Source organism: Danio aesculapii, chromosome 13 (genome assembly GCF_903798145.1).
Source record: "Danio aesculapii chromosome 13, fDanAes4.1, whole genome shotgun sequence".
In the NCBI taxonomy this organism is placed as follows: domain Eukaryota; kingdom Metazoa; phylum Chordata; class Actinopteri; order Cypriniformes; family Danionidae; genus Danio; species Danio aesculapii.
The window spans coordinates 5,229,774-5,251,213 of NC_079447.1; the positions used below are offsets into that span (position 1 = coordinate 5,229,774).

Sequence of the window (21,440 nt, forward strand, 5' to 3'; positions counted from 1 at the left end):
GGCTACAGAAGCTTCCAGTGTACATAAAGTGACAAGTGACGCTAACACAAAAAGACGATAAACATTAAACAGAGATTCAGTTAGACAAAAGGCTCTGGATGATGAATTGTATGTAGATTTGTTCTAAATATACAAGTTATAAGGTGCTGTGTACAAATGCGTATGGAGAAAGTATCACAAGTGTTTATTATGTGCTTAGTTTATTATGATAAAATTAGTTCTTAAAGCACTAGACAGAGATTATAAGACCACCTACACTTTTGCAACTGTTTTATTTATTTATTTATTTTTTAAAACAACATTATGTTTTTATTTTAAAATATTTTATTAAGTATTAAATTAGTTGGGGTTATTATTAAAAATATTTTAACCTCACAATTTATTTTTAAAGAAATATTACATTTATGTTGGTTATTTTAATATCTTCAGTTTTTATTATTACTATTATTATTATTATTAGTAGTAGTAGTAGTAGTAGTAGTATATATTTAATAGTACATAAGTTATTAATGTATTATTTATTATTTTAATAAATCCAACTAATTTAAAACTTAATTTTATTTTAAAAACATTTAATGACTAGATAGATAAAATACTTTAAAATATTTTTATATAAAACACTCAAATGTAATTATTATCAATTAAAAAAGCTAGATTAATCATTTATCATGTATTAATTTGATCATTCTTGATAAATAATAGTATTCATCTTTATTTCTATAGCTCTTTTACCATGTAGATTGTGTCAAAGCAGCTTAGCATAGAATATTATAGTAAATTGAAACTGTGTCCAGTTTCCAGAGTTTAATCGGCCTAATCGCCCTAATTAGGATGATGCTGTAGGAGGCAGATTGATGGTGCTTATCAATCTCATCTCTGTTATCATCAATCTTGCATGTGAAAAAAATCATAAAGTCATTACTGCTGTGTTGAGAAATTCATGTTGATGCTTTATTTTTAGTTATTATAAAATAAATAGTATAATAGTGCTATATAATAGTACTTCTTCCTTTATTTATTTATTATATTATCTTTTAGCCTCAGACCAGTCAATCTTTTGCTTGTAATAATAATCAACATAATAAATGTTTAAATGGCTTTAAATAAAATGCTTAGAAAATTAGACAGATAAATAGATACTAAATTCTGTCTGTCATTTTGTAATTATGGTGGCTTGAAAAGCCAGCATACTGTTATCTATCTTAAACTTATTCTTCTTCTTCTTCTTCTTCTTCTTCTTCTTCTTCTTCTTCTTCTTCTTCTTCTGAGACTAATTTCTAAGTGTATCTCCTCCTAGGCCTTTCAAGCTACATACTTCAAACTTTCGTCAAACCTTCAAACTGGTCTGACTCGGGTTGCTATATCTTTTCTAACTGATCCGACCTTGGGTTTTCCGAAAAACGACCCAGAAAAATCCCAAAAGTCCCATTGACTTAACATTGGGTCAAACTTTGTGAGCTCATAACTCTGCATCAGACTGTCCTACAGACTTCTTACTGGACTCATTTAACTCAGTCTAGCCAGCAGCCAACAACTGATGACTTTTTAACTTACTAGCCACTCCCTAGCAACCAATTTCAGCACCCTAGCAACTGTCCCATAGACTTCCATTGTAAAAGACTCCCATTGACTTAACATTGGATCAACCTTTGTGAGCTCATAACTCTGCATCAGACTGTCCTACAGACTAGAGTCTGACCTCATTCAACTCAGTCTAGCCAGCAGCCAATCACTGATTACCTTTAAACTTACTAGCCACTCCCTAGCAACCAATTTCAGCACCCTAGCAACTGTCCCAGAGACTGTGACTAGCTATTCTAACACACGCTAACAGTTTTAACATCCTACTGACATGCTAATCTTGCTAGAAAGGTGCTAGCAACACGATAGTGACATGCTAGTCATGCTAGTAACATGCTAATTCATGCTAGAATCATGCTAACAACATGCTAATTCATGCTAGAAACAAGCTGATTCATGCTAGAATTATGCTAGTAACATGCTAGTTACATGCTAATTAATGCTAGAATCATGCTAGTTACATGCTAATTCATGCTAGAAACATGCTAATTCATGCTAGAATCATGCTAACAACATGCTAATTTATGCGAGAAACATGCTAGTAACATGCTAATTCATGCTAGAAACATGCTAGTAACATGCTAATTCATGCTAGTAACATGCTAATTCATGCTAGAAACATGCTAGTAACATTCTAATTCATGCTAGAATCATGCTAGTAACATGCTAATTCATGGTAGAATCATGCTAATTCATGCTAGAAACATGCAAACAACATGCTAATTCATGCTAGAAACATGCTAGTAACATGCTAATTCATGCTAGAAACATGCTAGTAACATGCTAGAATCATGCTAGTAACATGCTAATTCATGCTAGAAACATGCTAATTCATGCTAGAAACATGCTAGTAACATGCTAATTCATGCTAGAATCATGCTAGTAACATGCTAATCTGCTAGAATCATGCTAGTAACATGCTAATTCATGCTAGAATCATGCTAGTAACATGCTAATTCATGCTAGAATCATGCTAGTAACATGCTAATTCATGCTAGAATCATGCTAGTAACATGCTAATTCATGCTAGAAACATGCTAGTAACATGCTAATTCATGCTAGAATCATGCTAGTAACATGCTAATTCATGCTAGAATCATGCTAGTAACATGCTAATTCATGCTAGAATCATGCTAGTAACATGCTAATTCATGCTAGAATCATGCTAGTAACATGCTAATTCATGCTAGAATCATGCTAATAACATGCTAATTCATGCTAGAAACATGCTAGTAACATGCTAATTAATGCTAGAAACATGCTAGTAACATGCTAATTAATGCTAGAAACATGCTAGTAACATGCTAATTCATGCTAGAATCATGCTAGTAACATGTTAATTCATGCTAGAATCATGCTAGTTACATGCTAATTCATGCTAGAAACATGCTAGTAACCTGCTAATTCATGCTAGAATCATGCTAGTAACATGCTAATTCATGCTAGAAACATGCTAATTCATGCTAGAATCATGCTAATAACATGCTAAATCATGCTAGAAACATGCTAGTAACATGCTAATTCATGCTAGAAACATGCTAGTAACATGCTAATTCATGCTAGAATCATGCTAGTAAGATGCTAATTCATGCTAGAATCAATGCTAGTAACATGCTAATTCATGCTAGAAACATGCTAATTCATGCTAGAATCATGCTAGTAACATGCTAATTCATGCTAGAATCATGCTAGTAACATGCTAATTCATGCTAGAATCATGCTAGTAACATGCTAATTCATGCTAGAATCATGCCAGTAACATGCTAATTCATGCTAGAATCATGCTAGTAACATGCTAATTCATGCTAGAAACATGCTAGTAACATGCTAATTCATGCTAGAATCATGCTAGTAACATGCTAATTCATGCTAGAATCATGCTAATAACATGCTAGAAACATGCTAATTCATGCTAGAATCATGCTAATAACATGCTAAATCATGCTAGAAACATGCTAGTAACATGCTAATTCATGCTAGAAACATGCCAATTCATGCTAGAATCATGCTAGTAACATGCTAATTCATGCTAGAAACATGCTAGTAACATGCTAACTCATGCTAGAAACATGCTAGTAACATGCTAATTCATGCTAGAATCATGCTAATTCATGCTAGAATCATGCTAGTTACATGCTAATTTATGTTAGAATCATGCTAGTTACTTGCTAATTCATGCTAGTAACATGCTAATTCAGACTCGGCTTTTCAAGCCACCATAAAGTTTGTCCTCAAACTTTAATATCTAGTTGTGAATGACATTTTACAAATACATAACTATTAATCCAAATCTTCAAATTTGATCATTGCCTGTGTAAATCATTGCCTGTGAGTGTAAATTTCGACCTCCACATATAAATATTGTCATCACAAGTTTAGATTTGCAAGCTCTAGAGGTTTGCTTCTGATTTATCTTCATACTAAATGCTTTTAAAAATATTTTCACATAAACAGCCACTGCTATCTACATCTATAGTCTTAATGTTAACCAACTTGACTCACATTTCATGGTCTTCACTGCAACCTTTTCAGTGGATCCGTCAGGCTGTCTGAGATGTCCTTCCATCACAGATCCAAACTCACCTGTAAAAGAGAGGTCAGGTCATTAGATCAATCCCACACCACACCAATCACACATTGTACCTCTTCCCAACAGGGAAAAGCTGCAACAATTAAGAATGCATGACTATATTCTATCATGACTTTGCAGTCAAAAAAGTCATTATGATAGAAGTCAATGGGGCAAAAACAGCCACCAACATAATGAAAGGGTAGTAAATTTGCCCAGAGTGTATGGGTGAGTTTTGAAAAATTCCAAATCATTTCCCCCAAAATATGGGTCAAAATAAGCTTTGTCAGCAAAAATCAAATTACGTTTGCTGAAACACAGAGAAAGTTGTGGCCAAATTAAGACTCTAAATCACCTCAAAGTGAATGAAAACATCCCTAACAGCACACAAGGGTTAACAAAACACCTAGAGACTGAGTTCTCACCTTCTCCCAGGACTTTACCGATGGACAGCAGGTTCCTCACGATCATTACGTCCTGCAGTTTGGCCTGAAGTTCACTGCTGATGCCCAGACTAGCAACTACAGAGAAATTAATAAAAACAAAATAAAAATGAAATCCTTAAAGATTAGACACAGATGGAAATTCACTCATTATTTACTGGCATTAGTGGATCCAAACCTTTTTTCTGTTGAACACAAAAGAATAAACTTTGAAGAATGTTGAAAAACTGGCAGCCACTTTCATGCACAGTAAAAAAAATAAAATAAAAATAATTAAATAAGTCAATGGCTTCCTGTTCCCAATAGTGTTCAAAATGTTCTTTTGTGTTCAATATAAGGAAAAATGTAATAATAATGATAATAATAATAATAATAATGATAATAATAAAAAAATAATTAAAATAATAATAATAATAATGATAATAATAATAATAATGATAATAATAATAATAATAAAAATAACAAAAATGATAATAATAATAAAAATTATAATAACAACAACAATAATAATAATAATAATAATATAAATAATAATAATAATAATGATAATAATAATAAAAATAAATAAATAAAAAAAAATAATAATAATGATAATAATAATAATAATAATAATGATAATAATAAAAAAAAAATAATAATAATAATTAAAAAATAAAAAAATAAAAAAAAAATAATAATAATAATGTTAATAATAATAATAATGATAATAATAATAATAATAATAATAATAATAATAATAAATAATAAAAAAAATTATAATGATAATAATAATGATAATAATAATAATAATAATAATAATATTAATAATAATATTAACCTAATTGATAATTTAATTATTGATTAATTTAATAAAACAATTTTAAAAATTAAAGCAATTTATTACTTAATAAAATAATACTAAATAAAATACTTCATTTTATAAAAAATTAACAAAACATTTAATGGTTAGATAGATAAAATGCTTAAAATAAAATATTTATTAAAAAAAACACTCAAATTAGGCTTCTGACGGTATCACATTTTCTTGTTTTTAATTTTTCTTGTTTTAAATGTTTATTTTTAATGACGTATCCCAGATTAACTTGTGAAAATGTTTGAAAATACATTCCCTACGTTGTAAAGCATTTGCTGCTTTTATAAACAACCACTGCAAATACAATCTAAATACACTTAAAAGACACTCTAAAAGTTTCAATGATAAGTAATCATTCACTGTACTGTTTTGAAGTGCCCATGATATCAATATTGTGTGTGCTCATTATCACAATATATTGAATTTTAGCATATGTCTAAATAGAAATAATGTAAACCGCCCAAACAGATTCTTTTGTACTAATTTAAACCACTCTTACTAAATAAATGCTTTTCTTTTTGTTAATATAAGCCTAAGATCACAGATCATTCAGTATAGAGTGAACTATCTCTTTAGGATTGTGTAATAATAAAGCTGGCGTACGTGTGGTTTCGATGGCTGAGCGGTTGTAGGATCTCTGAGGTTTGTACTCCACGATCGGGGTGAGTTTATCATCTGCACCGAACCAACACCTGTAGAGGGAGCCAGAGGCACATTTTTGTACATACACACACAAAAACACACACAAACAGGCTGCCAGTGCACTCATCCTGATTCAATTTCAGGCTGAAAAGCTGATGTGGAGTAAATCTGTGCAATAGTTTGGAGCAGATACACAGTGCCACATTTTTTTCTCTTAGGATTTTGTCTTGTTTTTCGTTAACTTGGCTCAAATGAACTTACTGGAAAAGCAGTATTTTTCTCTTTCTCTCTCACTCACATACACACACACACACAGACAGACAGACAGACATTTGTACAATTACAATTCTTTTGCAACAGCTTGTTTGAATTGATCTTTCTATTCTTAACGATGTTCTGTGTCTAAACTATTTTAATGGACATAAATGAATTATACACTACATGACAAAAGTCTTGTTGCCTAAGTTTTATGAACAACAAATAATAACTTGACTCTAGTTGATCATTTGGTATCAGAAGTGGCTTATCTGAAAGGTAAAGGCCTCTAGATTACACTTATTTGACCAAAATAATATGATCATGCCTTGATTTTTAATGATTTCATTAGGACAGTAAGGTCTGACTTTGCTTAGACAAAAGTCTTGTCACTTAACAGAAATAATGTCCAGTATAGAATATAAAGTCATGCTGCAGTGGAAACAGAATGAATATTGTGTCTGACTCCATCATGAGCTTGGAGGACTGCATCCATACATCTCTGCAATGACTCAAATCACTGATTAATAAAGTCATCTGGAATGGCAAAGAAAGCGTTCTTGCAGGACTCCCAGAGTTCATCAAGATTCTTTGTATTCATCTTTAACGCCTCCTTAATCTTACCCCAGACATGCTCAATAATGTTCATGTCTGGTGACTGAGCTGGCCAATCCTGGAGCCCCTTGACCTTCTTCACTTTTAGGAACTTTGATGTGGAGGCTGAAGTATGAGAAGGAGCGCTATCCTGCTGAAGAATTTGCCTTCTCCTGTGGTTTGTAATGTAATGGGCAGCACAAATGTCTTGCTACCTCAGGCTGTTGATGTTGCCATCCACTCTGTAGATCTCTCCCATACTGAATGTAACCCCAAACCATAATTTTTCCTTCACCAAACTTGACTGATTTCTAAGAGAATCTTGGGTTCATGCGGGTTCCAATAGGTCTTCTGCAGTATTTGTGATGATTATGATGCAGTTTAACAGATGATTCATAGGAAAAAATGACCTTCTGCCACTTTTCCAAATGATCAACTAGAAGTCAAGGTATTATTTGTTGCTCTTACAACTGGTATAGACGACAAGACTTTTGTCAGGTAGTGTATATATATAAAATTTCAGCAAATAATGACACTAACACTCTTTAACATGTTAGTAGTAAAATGTTAATATTCCTTTTTTTATATAAAGGTGTAACATCATTTCATAGTCAGGGATTTCTACCAAATAATAATTTCTTTATTCATTAAAACACTGGTATTATGTGGACTAAAAATGAATATAAATCATAGCTGAAAAATATTTTGTTATTTTATGCAAAAAACTTTATAGACTTCTTAACCCTTCTGGCTAGGCGGTTAATTCTTCTGAACTGGAAGTGCCTTCTCCTCCTCCTTGTTCGTTCATTCATTTTCTTTTCGGCTTAGTCCCTTTATTAATCAGGGGTCACCACAGCAGAATTGTTATGGTCGTAACAGTACATTGGTTGTATTTTTGCCTCTCTCCGTGCCTGTCATTTCTGTTAGGTCCGCCTTCACGACAGCTGATTGGTCAGAAGAGCAGTCCATCATCATTGGGCGACGTGGTTCAGTCACATAAAAAGGGCATGTTTCCTTTAATATTGTGTTTGTGTGTTTTTGCTGACATGGTTTAGATTTCCGTTGTTTTTGCTTAACTTTTGTTTGGGTAAAATTATTTTGCATTACTTTTGTCCACTTTTGTGATTTTTGTACATTTTTATTTCGATTGATTTGTTTTGGCCCAGCTCTTTCCCCTCAATACTGAGCTATACCTCATCAAGTTCACTCTTTTCTCAGAGTGAGGTGGATAGGGAAGATGTCGTACGACTTACATTTTGCAAGCATGTAGGAAATTTACTGTTAAAGGCACCAGGTATAAGGGGAACGCAATTTTTGTCTTTATTTAATTTACAGTTGAGTATAGGGAAAAATACGGCGCTGAAGACTTTTCGTTTCTTATATTCGCATATGGGGTTGTTCATGAGTTAGAATTGTTTTGTTATATTTCTTTCTTTTGTTTGGCTTTACTATCTTCCCTTTACTCAGAGGTCACTGAAAACACACTTATTTTCTTTAGCTTTTAATCATGTGATGTGAGTTTATGTACTTTGGTTTGTGTATATTTGCATGCGTTTTATGTGTTTTATGTACAGCACTTTGGTACCCATTGTGGTTTGTTGAAAGTGCTATAGAAATAAATTGAGTTGAGTTGAGTTACTCCTGAACTGAACTAATTTTTTTATTTGATATTTTTTTGGAATTTGCTACTTTATTACATTCTTTTTATTAATGTAAATATTTATTTTTGTATGTATATTTGTGCATTATTCTGGTTTTCACTTTTGTACATTAAATCTCTTTTGTTGGCAGTTCCGTTGTTCATGTCTTTTGCTTACACCATCACATTGTAAAACTGCCACACCTTTAAATGTAATTCCTTTCACCCTAGACTAACATCAAAGAAGTTTTAACAGGAATGAAGCGCCAACTTATCCAGCATATGTTTTACACAGCGGATGCCCTTCCAGTTGCAACCCATCACTGGGAAACATCCATGCACACTCATTCACACACACTGGACAATTTAGCTTACCAAATTCACCTATCCCACATGTCTTTGGACTGGTGGGGGAAACCGGGGCACCCGAAGGAAACCCACAAGATCATGGGGAGAACAAGTAAACTCCACACAGAAATGCCAACTGACCCAGCTGGGGCTCGAACCAGCGACCTTCTTGCTGTGACGCGATCCTGCTACCCACTGCACCAAAGTGACGCCCACACTTGTTAGAGTACCTAATTTTCTCCAACAAGTGTAAGAAGGAGGGCTCTTCCATTTCAGAGGAATTAACCGCCTATAGCCGGAATCTTCGAAACTACAAGGCCACGAAAGGTAAACCGCATTATGTCGAGGGACCACTGTATTTATCTTCGGCCCACAGCGCTCAATGATATTTGATTTTTGTCCCTTCATACCAAAAAATTGGGCACCCCTGATCTAGAATAATCTGTTACCCCATGCCCCCCCCACCCTTTTTTTCAATTTCCTTTTTCTCTTCTCTTTTGGTATTGTTGTTTTGGTATTGTTGTTTCCCTTTTAAAACAAAGATGTAAATATGACTCTGATGTATTAAACTGTCACATCTCAATAAAAAGATTGTTAAAAAAACAACAACTTGAAACCCCCGCTGATCCAGTGGGCCAAATCCCGTTTGCAAACATCCAGAGGTAATTTGATGCTTTACGCTCAGAGCTGCTTTGGCAAACTCTGTCCTCCGTAATTAGCTTTTACTGTGAAGCCACGCTGTTTTTACAGACCGAGAACTGCAACTTTCCCTCTGCTTTTCTTTCCTGAAGCCTGCAATTTCCCCTCCGCAATGCATTATGATGAACACACGCTGCTCTCAAAAATAGCTCTTGTTTTCACATTCGGTCTTGGACTGAAAAGACATCTCAAAATAACTCAGCAGAGGGAGATTCAACAGTAATTACTGAAATCTAATATAGAGAAAAAATGACTGTGCAATGTTTTTCAGTACACCTCACGAAAAAACATTAACAACGACAAAACTAAATGCACAATATTAAATAGGAAGCTTGTTTTCAGAATTTCTCAGATCTCAGAACTTGGATGTTTTCCCCCTTCACAATTTCATGATTTCTTCTGTATTGTTTTAGAGTTCTTGGTGTTATACATTAAGGCCCTATTTACACTAATCTGTTTCAGCTTTAAAACTGCGTTTTGGAACATAAACGATCCACGTCCACACTGGCGTTTCATCTAGCATTTCTGAAAAGATCTCCATCCACACTACACCGCTGAAAACGCACATCACGTGACCACACACACTCTGGCATGCACTGAGCATATAGGTCTGAGCTCCTGGCAGTCAGCGGGTGCTTTGAGCACAACTCCCCAGGTGAGAGCAGTGCACGTCAGACAGTTCATCAAGGATATACTGCTGGATTGCGTCTCACTATAATTGTAAAACATGATATTTAATTCATCTTGTCTCAATCTAACGAGTCTTTGGTCGTTTGATTTTATTACTTGTTCTTAGGTAATGTGTTTGGCTGAGCACAAAAATAAGTTAATATATTAATTTATGTAACCGTGTACACTGATTCTGCACATTGACTGATTGCTTGCCTTTATTTGCTATAATGTATAAACTTATTGTACGTTATACTTTTATAGTGGCCATTATTGATTATTAAAACTGATATTCAGCAAAAGAGACAGGGCATGTTTTATATTTTTCGAAGAAAATGAAAGGAGACAGTAATGTTTTAGGCTCAGTTTTGTTCTAAATATGCATAGAGTCAAATAAATATGTAGCTACACGATGCCTCAACATGTTTGGTGTCTGTTAAGTTGTTAATATCAAAATGAAAATCATGATTTTTTACTGTTGCGAACAATGTTATAAAGTACACTGTTTCCTTGGAAGATTTACCCGATGTGTTCTCGGGAGTTTGTTATGGATCAAACTTGCAAAGTCTGAACTTACAAGGAAAGGGTGTGCAAGACTGAACTGAACTGTGCACTTAATATTGAGAAAAATCTAAATGTATTCTCCTGAACTGGATAACGGACAAAACTCCTACAAAGTCTTTATGGCACAGGGTAATACTTGAATATGTACCACTGGACTACTCAACTTGTGTCTTACATGGCAAAGATGTTTTATTTCATGAGAGGTGGGATCCATTTTTGTTACATATGGGTTTAAACAAAACCTCCATAATCATCAATCGAGGGTTGATTTAACAAGGTCAGATCTTACGAAGGTTTGTGGTGCATGAATATGCAATATCACAAATTTTATTAATGCCCCCCCCCCTTTTTTTTTATTTCATTTTATTTATTTTTTATTTATTTATTTATTAACTTTTTATTTTTCTCTTTCCCCCCACGTTCTGTTCATTTGTTTGTTGTTGTATCTGTATTGCTTAAAAATGTAATAAATACATTATTAAAAAAAAAAAATATATATATATATATATATATATATATATATATATATATATATATATATATATATATATATATATATATATATATTGAGGAAAAATCACCAATCAGACCCAGGCAAATGTCTGCAGTCACGCCTCCATTTTCTGATGTCTCTGTTTTCTCTTGTCCACACTGACACGGAGTAGCAGCGTTTTTTGGGGCTCGAAAACTCCAGGGCAGTGTAGGCGGAAGGTGCAACTGTAGCAAAACTTACGCGTTTTAAAGCTAAAAGTCTAAACGGGGTCTTAATAACTGAGTTCACAACTCATGGTTTAATTTTTTCTCCAGAATTCTTGGTCTTAATATAGATTATTTATTCTAATAATTCTAAGTTTATCCTTTCACAATTCTGACTTTTTTCCTCATAAATTCTGTCATAATTCTGTTAATCATATTTAGCAGAAATCTGACATTTTATATGCATTTAAAAATCGGAGTTTCCTTCTTATCTTTTTGTTTTGTTTGTTTTTGTTTTCTCAAAATGTTTTGTTTACATCCTGCAATTGTGTGGGGCAGCATGACGGCTCGGTGGTTAGCACTGTCACATTTAGAAGGTCACTGGTTCAAGTGCCGGCTGGGTCAGTTGGCGTTTCTGTGTGGAGTTTGCATGTTCTCCCCATGTTGGCGTGGGTATCCTCCGAGAGCTCCAGTTTCCCCCACAGTCCAAAGACATTCGCTAAAGGTGAATTGGGTAAGCTAATTTGTCCGGCGTGTATGTGTGTGAATGAGTGTGTATGAGTGTTTCCCAGTACTAGATTGCGGCAGGAAGGGCATTCGCTGCATAAAACATATGCTGGAATAGTTAGTGGTTCATTCCGCTGGGACTATATAATAAGGAACTAAGCCGAGTTAATTAAGATTTCATGTCGAATGAGAAAAGAAGAAATGAACTTACGGTAAATGAGAGTTGTTGTGCAGCCACACCACCCAACACAATACGATCACCAGAAGGAAACCGCAAACCACCCCGAGCACAATGAAGGCAGAATCAGGACGATTGGGAAGCGGAGTTGAGGATGGAGAATCAGGAGAGTCTGCACGGACAAAACAAAGCTGTGGTCAAATCTTTTTCATTTAAAGTTATTAAATTTACGTTCTTAGCAATGCATATTACCAACCAAAAATACAGTTTTGATGTATTGATGGTAGGAAATTGACACAATGTCTTCAAATATTATTAAATTAAAGATGTACATAAGACAAATCCAAGCATGTAGAAGAAATAACCTTAAAATTGATTATACTTTATTATTATTATTATTATTAATAATGTCGGCTAAACAGCTTAGATCTCCAGTATTTGAGGGAGCTCTTGGTGTGTTATAGCCCCTCACGTCCACTACGCTCAATTAATTCTGGACTATTGATTATTCCCAGAATTTCAAAGTCAACTGTAGGCGGTAGACCTTTCTCATATCTGGCACCTAAACTCTGGAACAGCCTTCCTAGCACAATTCGGGAAGCAGACACACTCTGTCAGTTTAAAACAAGATTAAAGACACATCTCTTTGCATTAGCTTACACATAAAACACAAATGCTGTTGAAATCCAAATCCTCTAAAGGATTGTTAGTCTGCATTATTTAGGGCAACCGGAGCCGGAAACACTTCCCTAAAGAAATTACATTTCCATAATCTTGGACCAGGCCGTATCCTGAGCAGCTGCTGTGGTGGTCATGGAGGAGTGGAGAGCATTGACTGATTCCTGTAAGACCCTAGTGACAGACGAGTCTTCGCATTGATCTGAAGGGCCAGCCTGAACATCCGCCGGTGACCTCTCCCACCTGCAGCTTCTCCACGATGGACGTCCAGCATTCTCCAACCTCCGGCATCTAGACTGCAGCTCTGCACAGGACGTTTGGCCAGAGGAGAAATGATCGTGCCCAAATGAGTCTGGTTTCTCTCGAGGTTTTTGTACCTTCACTTATGTCAATTGGTACATTTTGTTCCTTGCCACTGTTGCCACTAGCTTGCTTGGTTCGGGACTTGTGGAGCGGCGCATCGATGGATATTTCTCTTCAGTGTTTGGACTTTCAGCAGTGAAAATTAAACCACACTTAAATGAATCAGAATCAGAGCTTCTACAGTGCAGCAGGATTACAGAGACAGGACAAAAAACAGATAATAAATATATTTAAAAAAATAGAAGTAAGTAGTGAATGCAAGCATACAGATTGACAAGTGTATGTACAGTTATATTACTATATACAACGTTATATGTGCAGCTGTTATGTGCAAATTGGCATGTAAAGTGTGTTGTTAAATAAGTGTATATGTGTATAAAAGTGTATTGCAAGTAGTGATGTTGGTTCCACAATTATTATCATCAAGTGTTCATGAGATGGATTGCCTGAGGGAAGAAACTGTTTCTGTGTCGGGCTGTTCTGGTGCGCAGTGCTCTGTAGCGTCGACCAGAAGGTAAAAGTTCAAAGAGGCAGTGTGCTGGGTGTGAGGGGTCCAGAGTGATTTTGGCAGCCCTCCTGCTCGCTCGGATAAGTACAGTTCTTGGGGAGTAGGAAGGGTTGTACCAGTGATTCGCTCAGCAGTTCGAACTATTCGACGTAGTCTTTGGAGGTCGTATTTAGTAGCTGAGCTAAACCAGACAGTTATTGATGTACAGATGACTGATTCAATGATGGAGGTGTAGAACTGTTTCAGCAGCTCCTTTGGGAGGTTGAACTTCCTCAGCTGATGAAGTACAGCCTTTGTTGAGCTTTTTTGACAATGGAGTCAATGTGAGTGTCCCACTTCAGGTCCTGAGAGATGGTGGTGCCCAGGAACCTGAATGACTCCACTGCTGCCACAATGCTGTCCATGATGCTCAGTGGGGGGAGAGCAGGGGGGTTTCTCCTGAAGTCCACTATCATCTCCACTGTTTTGAGCGTGTTGAGCTCCAGGTTGTTGTGACTGCACCAGACAGCCAACTCCTTAACCTCCTGTCTGTAAGCAGACTCGTCACCGTCCTGAATGAGGCCGATAAGTGTGGTGTCAACTGCAAACTTCAAGAGCTTCACAGAGGAGTCTTTTGATGTGCAGTCATTCATGTACAGGGAGAAGAGCAGTGGGGAGAGGACACACCCCTGGGGGGCACCAGTGCTGATTGTGCGGATGCTAGATGAGAATTTTCCCAGCTTCACTAGCTGCTGCCTGTCTGTTAGGAAGCTGTCGATCCACTGACAGACAGAGGTGGGCACAGAGAGCTGAGTTAATTTGGGCAGGAGAAGTTTTGGGATGATAGTGTTAAACGCCGAGCTGAAGTCAACAAACAAGATCCTCACATAGGTCCCTGGTCTGTCTAGGTGTTGCAGAGCATAATGCAGTCCCATATTTACTGCATCATCCACAGACCTGTTTGCTCTGTAGGCAAACTGAAGAGAGTCCAGTGAGGGTTCAGTGATGTCCTTCAGGTGGGCCAGCACCAGTTTTTCAAAAGACTTCATGACCACAGATGTTAGCGCCACCTGTCTGTAGTCATTTAGTCCTGTAAGTTTGGGTTTCTTTAGGATGAGGATGATGGTAGAGCGTTTGAGGCAGGAGGGCACTTCACACAGCTCCAGTGATCTGTTGAAGATCAGGGTGAAGATGGGGGCCAGTTGGTCAGCACAGGATTTTAAACAGGCTGGTGTTATAAAATCTGGACCTGGTGCTTTTTTCCTCTTCTGTTTCCGAAAGACCTGGCACACCTCATCTTCACTGAACTGAAGTGCAGGTATAGGGGAGGCGGGGGGGGGGGGGGGTGGTGGAGGTGTTAATGGTGGCGTGAAGAGCAGTTCAGAGTGGGTGTGGGGGGTTTTCTCAACCCGGCAGTAAAACTCATTCAGGTCGTTTGCAAGTCGTTCATTGTCTACAGTGCTAGGGAATGGTGTCTTGTAGTTTGTGATGTTGTGACTCCTTAGTTTCTCAGAATAGTTCCTTTTTGCGACTATTCTGAAGAACTAAACTGAACTTCAACTCGGAAAACTGAACTGACACGGTTTCAATTTACTATAATCTTCTATGTGAAGTTGCTTTGACACAATCTACCTTGTAAAAGCGCTATACAAATAAAGGTTGAACTGAATTAACAATTGTGAACATCATCAGATCTAGTGGTCAACATATTTAAACTAAGGATTTGGCCTCAAAGACAGGTAAAATCTTTAGTAGTTAGTATTTTTCCAGTGCCACTGCATTACAGTTTTTTACTCTTTAATCTTTTTAACAGTGAAACCCAGAGGAAGTTTGTTGCTCACCAATGCTGGGCACAACGAGCCAGTGTCGTGATCGTTTAGTGCCACAGCCGCTGTGTGTGCAGGCCACCACCTCCACACTGTATGTGCTGTTAAACTCCTGCAGAGCCACTGCAGCCTCTGTGCTCATGCTGCGAATCTGAAACACACACAAACACCATTTATTTACATTACATTTTACAAAAAAAAACACACAAAAGGATTAAATAACTCTGAAAGAACTTACTTCTGAAGAAAGTCTTCAAAAAAGAAGTAAATATCACAGTATAGATTATTTTGAGTATTGTCAATAATAACAACAGTCCCAATATATTTCCTGTTTTGCATTAAACATCAATGTGATCCAGAAAGAGCCACAAATTGATGAATAATGTTATGACAGCTGTTTTAACATTAAGTTTTGATTGAATTGCCTCGTTACAGTTATGAAATAGTTTGATAACAAGCAGGAAATGTTAATGGGCCAATGACATGAGCACATTGAAATGGTCTATAAAGTCAATATTATAAGCACCCTAAAAAGATAGATCCCTCAAAAATGTTCATTTACTCACCGTTTGGTTGTTTCAAACATTTATGAATTACATTTTTTGTTGAACACTAAAGATATTTTGAAGAAAGCTGAAAACCTGTAACCATTGAATTTCAGTGTATTTGTTTTTCCTACTATGGAAGTCAATGGTTACTGAATTTCAAAATTTCAAACTGCTTTCTTCAAAATATATTATTTAGTGTTCAACAGAAGAAAGACACCCATAAAGGTTTAAAACCACTTGAGGCTGAGTAAATAGTTGGCACATTTTTATTTTTAGGAGAACTATCCATTTAAGATTTTTTGATCCATTTAGGATTGGACAACAACTATTACCTACTGTTACTCTAACATGCCTAATTAACATAATTAACTGAGCTAAGCCTTTAAATTACACTTAATGCTGAATATTTGATAAATAACTAACAAAATATGTACTGCCATTATGGCAAAGACAAAAAAAACTATTAGCTATTCAGAATTAGTTACTATTGGGCTCTATTTTAACGATCAAGGCACGAAGTCTAAAGCGCATTAAGCATTAAGAGCGTGTCCGAATACACTTTTGCTTTTTTATGGATGAAAAAATACGCTGAGCGCCCCGGCGCATGGTCTAACAGGGTTGTGCTTATTCTCTTAATGAGTTCTGGGTGTGTTTTGAGCATAACGTGCATTAATCCAATCAGAGTCTCATCTCCCATTCCCTTTAAGAGTCAGTTGTTTTGCGCCATGGCGTATTTGCCATTTACATGGCGGATTTTATAAGTGGAAAAACTGAGAGCTTCACTAGCGAGAAAACAGTTAAAGAGAGCATCTGCAGCATGAAGATAAAGAACGAGCCTCCTCCATTCAGCCTCTTTACTTTACCTTTACTATCAACTTTACTCCTTTACTTTGGTGGATAAGGAAACGGTGTTGTACGCACTTCACTGAAGACATTCATTAGCCTACATATTTAATTTTGTCTGTTAAGCGTAAGGATTTGTTTCAAAACTATTTCAAAACTCAGTTTTAATTTGCAAACAAATAAATGAACAATAATACTGAAGTGTGGTCAAAAAACTGAGTTATATCCAAACACACGTCGTGTTCTTATGCCCCATATGGTGATGCAGACGTCTCCAAAAACCCGACGGGTGGACAAATCTAAACTTGATTTTATTCAAACAAATATAAGCATGCATATAATAAATAACACTGCTAACAATAATCACATTATAGAAATTGTCATCAATAAAACTGAAAAAAACAGCCCGAGTTGAAGAAGGTTGGTCAAATTTAGTTGGTCAATGGCACGGTCTATTTTAGTTTCTCAAAAAAGCAACTTGCCAACAATGCGCCTTAACACACCTCCGATATAGACCGGCACACCCATGAGTCCACAAAGTGATGCGAATGGGTTTGTTATTCAAACAACGTGGTGCAAAACATGAAAATTACAGTTGCGCCGGTCTGAAAATAGCAACAAATCATGCCAAACACGTCTTGCTCCTTAATGCACCTGGTGTATGATAGGGCAACTTCTGTTTAAATGTTTTTTAATTGAGTTGAACAAACAAACTTCTCTTTATTCAACAGCACTTTCTACAATTTCAAAAGATTTATAATAATAATAATAATTATTATTATTATTATGATTATTATTATTATTAAGTAAAAAAATAGTACATAGTTTTATGTAGTCTTGAGGTTGAGTGAATTAAACTAGCTACTAAATCAAGTAACATCACTGTATTCACATTGTAACTAGTTAAGCATTACAGAAGAGATTATTTGTGTGAAATACACCAAAAACTGCATACATGCAAAACTCTAAAATAAGAAGCTGTTTTCTGTACATTTGGGAGTGCTGGGCACGCAGGACACACACACACACACATGCACACACCAAAGCATGTGACTTATCCAGGCTGGTTGCGTAAAGCTGTGATTGTCACTTCTCTTCCCGAGGACCCAGACATGCTGACAGCAAATCAGTCGATGTTTCTACACATGACGTTAGTGTTGCACTTCTTAAAACAAGAAGTGAATCTTTCTAGGAGCCTTGAGGACGACACATGGTTTGGGTTATTTGGAGAGCATGCCACTCATTTCTGCTGCAATTAAACTTCTTTTCCAGCATATACAGTTAAAAGTCAGAATGTTCAGCCTTCTTATTGATTTTTTTTCTTTTTCAAATATTTCCCAAATGATGTTTACCAGAGCAGGGATTTTTTCACAGTATTTCCTATAATATTTTTTCTTCTGGAGAATAATAAAATATAAAAGCAGCTTAGCATTTTTTAAAAACCCTTAAGCAATATTTTTTATACTTTTCTAATGCAGAGAAATGTATTTCAACACATATTTAAACATAATTATTTTAAGAAAATGCAATAAAAATCAAAACTACATTCATTTATTTTATTTTCGGCTTAGTTCCTTTATTAATCTGGGGTCACCACAGCGGAATGAATGAACCGCCAACTTATCCAGCGTGTGTTTTACGCAGCGGATGCCTTTCCAGCTGCAACCCAACACTGGGAAACACCCATACACATGCATTCACACACATACACTATAGACAATTTAGTTTATTCAATTAACCTATACCACATGTTTTTGGAGTGTGAGAGAAACCGGAGCTCTCGGAGGAAACCCACGCCAACACGGGGAGAACATGCACACTCAACACAGAAATGCCAACTGACGCAGTCTGGGCTCGAACCAGCGACCTTCTTGCTGTGAGGTGATGGTGCAACCCACTGCGCCACCGTGACGCCCTACAACTAATTTCTAATAACTGATTTTGTTTGTCTTTGTCATGATGACAGCACATAACATTTGACTAAATATTCTTTAAGATACTATTATCAGCTTAAAGTGACATTGAACTTAGCTAATTACACCAAATAGGCAATTTGGGGTAATTAATCAAAGTTAGTAGACAAAAGTGGTTTGTTCTGCAGCGAATCGAAAAAAAAGGCAAAGATGGTCTAATTAAATTGAACTAAAAAATATTAAATTTGTTTAATTAATTCTCTGAAAGAAAAATATTATATGAAATACTGTGAAAAGTTATTGTTTTGTTTAACATCACTTGGAGAAATATGAAAATTTAAATTCTACAGAAGGGACAATACATTTGCCTTCACCTATTTGCAATAATATAATATATAAAATTGTTTTTTGTCAACCAAACTGAATTATAATTTTCCATAATCAACATTTCTTTTGCCGATAATACATTATGGTTAAAGGGATATTTCACCAAAATGTAATAATTTCCTCATCATTCCTCAAACTCAAGTGGTTGTAAACATATGACTTTCTTTATTCTGTTAAACACAAATGAAGATATCCTAAAGACTGCTGGAAAAAAAGCAGCCATTGATACTAGAAAGAAAAAAACATACTATGGAAGTCAATGGCTGTTTTTTTTCAGCAGTCTTTAGTATATCTTCATTTGTGTCCAACAGAAAAAAGAAAGTCAAACGGGTTTGGAGTAAATAATAATAATAATTTTCATTTTTTTGGGTGAACAATCTCTTTAAATGAATGCTAGAAAGAAAAAAATAAACACAACAGAGAGCAAAATCTCTGATAAGTCACTTCTGCTCAAACAAACAATGACGTTTTTCCAGTTCTTGGCCTCCATTTGTTTGACCACAGTCAGAAAAGCCACTCAGCAACTGCATTCAGCAAAAAAGCCATAAAAAATTCTTAAAACTGACTTACTAAAACAGACTGCTGAAAAATAAACTCTGATCAGCTCAATGTAATGCATTACAGTCTCAAGAGACATAATGATAACTTGTATAAAAGAAATACATTTACAATCAACATACAAACCTTTACTGTAATTGCAATGTGATGCAATGATTTGTTTGTAATTATAATCAGCATAATTCAATTCTTTTAGGAAATGCATTGGAATTTTCATGTGACAGATTATTCGTCTTGTCCAGATTATTATACTACTATTAGGGCGTCACGGTGGTGCAGTAGGTAGCACAAGTGCATTGCAGCAAGAAGGAGCCCCGGCTGGGTCAGCTGGCATTTCTGTGTTTCCATGTTCTCCCAGTGTTCGCGTGGGTTTTCTCCGGGTGCTCCAAAGTTCAAAAGACTGCTGAAATAGTTGGCAGTTCATTCCGCTGTGGCACCTCTGATAAATAAGGGACTAAGCCGAAGTAAAATAAATGAATGAGATCAACATTCTGAACATAAACAGAGATTGAAAATAACGCAGGATCATGAGCAGATGTTACTGAATGATCTAAATGCTGTTGAATGAGAGCGGCAGCTGTGAGAGTAAAAAGCAGGACTCATTTCCAGTAACTGTTGTTTTCACACAGATCCCAGAATGAGATCACGCAGGTCAGATTGTCAAAACCATCGAACGCGCCGTCATGAATTCCAGTGGTGAGTCACGACAGACGAACAATAACAAAGGACTTCTGCAAACGCTGTGGGTTTCCTGCAAGTGGCACATGAGAGGAAGCACACTATTGTGCCAGTGCAGAATCAAATGCCGTGCTGTTATGGATCCACACCCACATGATCAGTCACTGGCTACTGACAAACACCATTGAGAGCAGAGAAACAATGAGCACATGCTGCATACTGCGTCTCATTTGTAGGAACGATAACTATTTTTTATTGTATGATATATTGCACCATGAAATATTGAGATATTATTGTAATTTTAATATCACTCATGATATGATGCCAGGACGACAATATAATAGTATCATGATGCAAGTACAGTCTTCCAAAGAACACATAATATTGTATTCTTAAGAATATTTAATTATAGTCAGTTTAATAATGAGGCATTGGAACCAGACTGTGAAAATGCATAGACTAAATAAATAATAATAAATGTTAACAAAAAAAGTGCAAGGTAAAGAGTAACAGAGGCTGCGATATCTGCTACCAGATCTATTTTCAGCTGTCAGGCACCCACGTGAAAATATACTCAGTGGTGTAAAGTGTAGTTTTTTCTCAAGAATTGTAATTTACTAAGTAGATTTATAAACGTGTACTTTTACTTTCCCTTGAGTCCATTTTTAGTGTAGTATCTGTACTTTTACTCCACTATTTTCCTTCAAACTGCAGTCACTACTTTATTTTTTCTTGTCTATGGGGATTAGAAATATCAGTCCTGTGATTCCTGTCCAACCAAATCGCACATAGAAGGTAAATCGCATCATAATGAACTACCTCAAGACATGTTTGGAAGCATTAAAAGTGACCAAGAAGATGTCCAAAATCTTTACACATATTGACGCAGAGACTGTTTAGATGCATGTCGCTGATGAGAAGA

At 35.8% G+C, this 21,440-nt stretch overlaps 1 protein-coding gene across 1 annotated transcript in view; it reads right to left on the reverse strand.

The window, feature by feature from the left end:
* The window catches only part of mertka (c-mer proto-oncogene tyrosine kinase a), a 78,488-nt gene that overhangs the window by 13,507 nt on the left and 43,541 nt on the right, over positions 1-21,440 (reverse strand). Inside the window, exons 8-12 of the mRNA XM_056471424.1 lie at positions 15,607-15,742; positions 12,271-12,409; positions 6,050-6,138; positions 4,576-4,671; positions 4,084-4,164 (exon numbers count right to left, since the gene is read on the reverse strand). Of these exons, the coding sequence (XP_056327399.1) occupies positions 4,084-4,164; positions 4,576-4,671; positions 6,050-6,138; positions 12,271-12,409; positions 15,607-15,742 (541 nt within the window). The remainder of the gene's footprint in view (positions 1-4,083; positions 4,165-4,575; positions 4,672-6,049; positions 6,139-12,270; positions 12,410-15,606; positions 15,743-21,440) is intronic.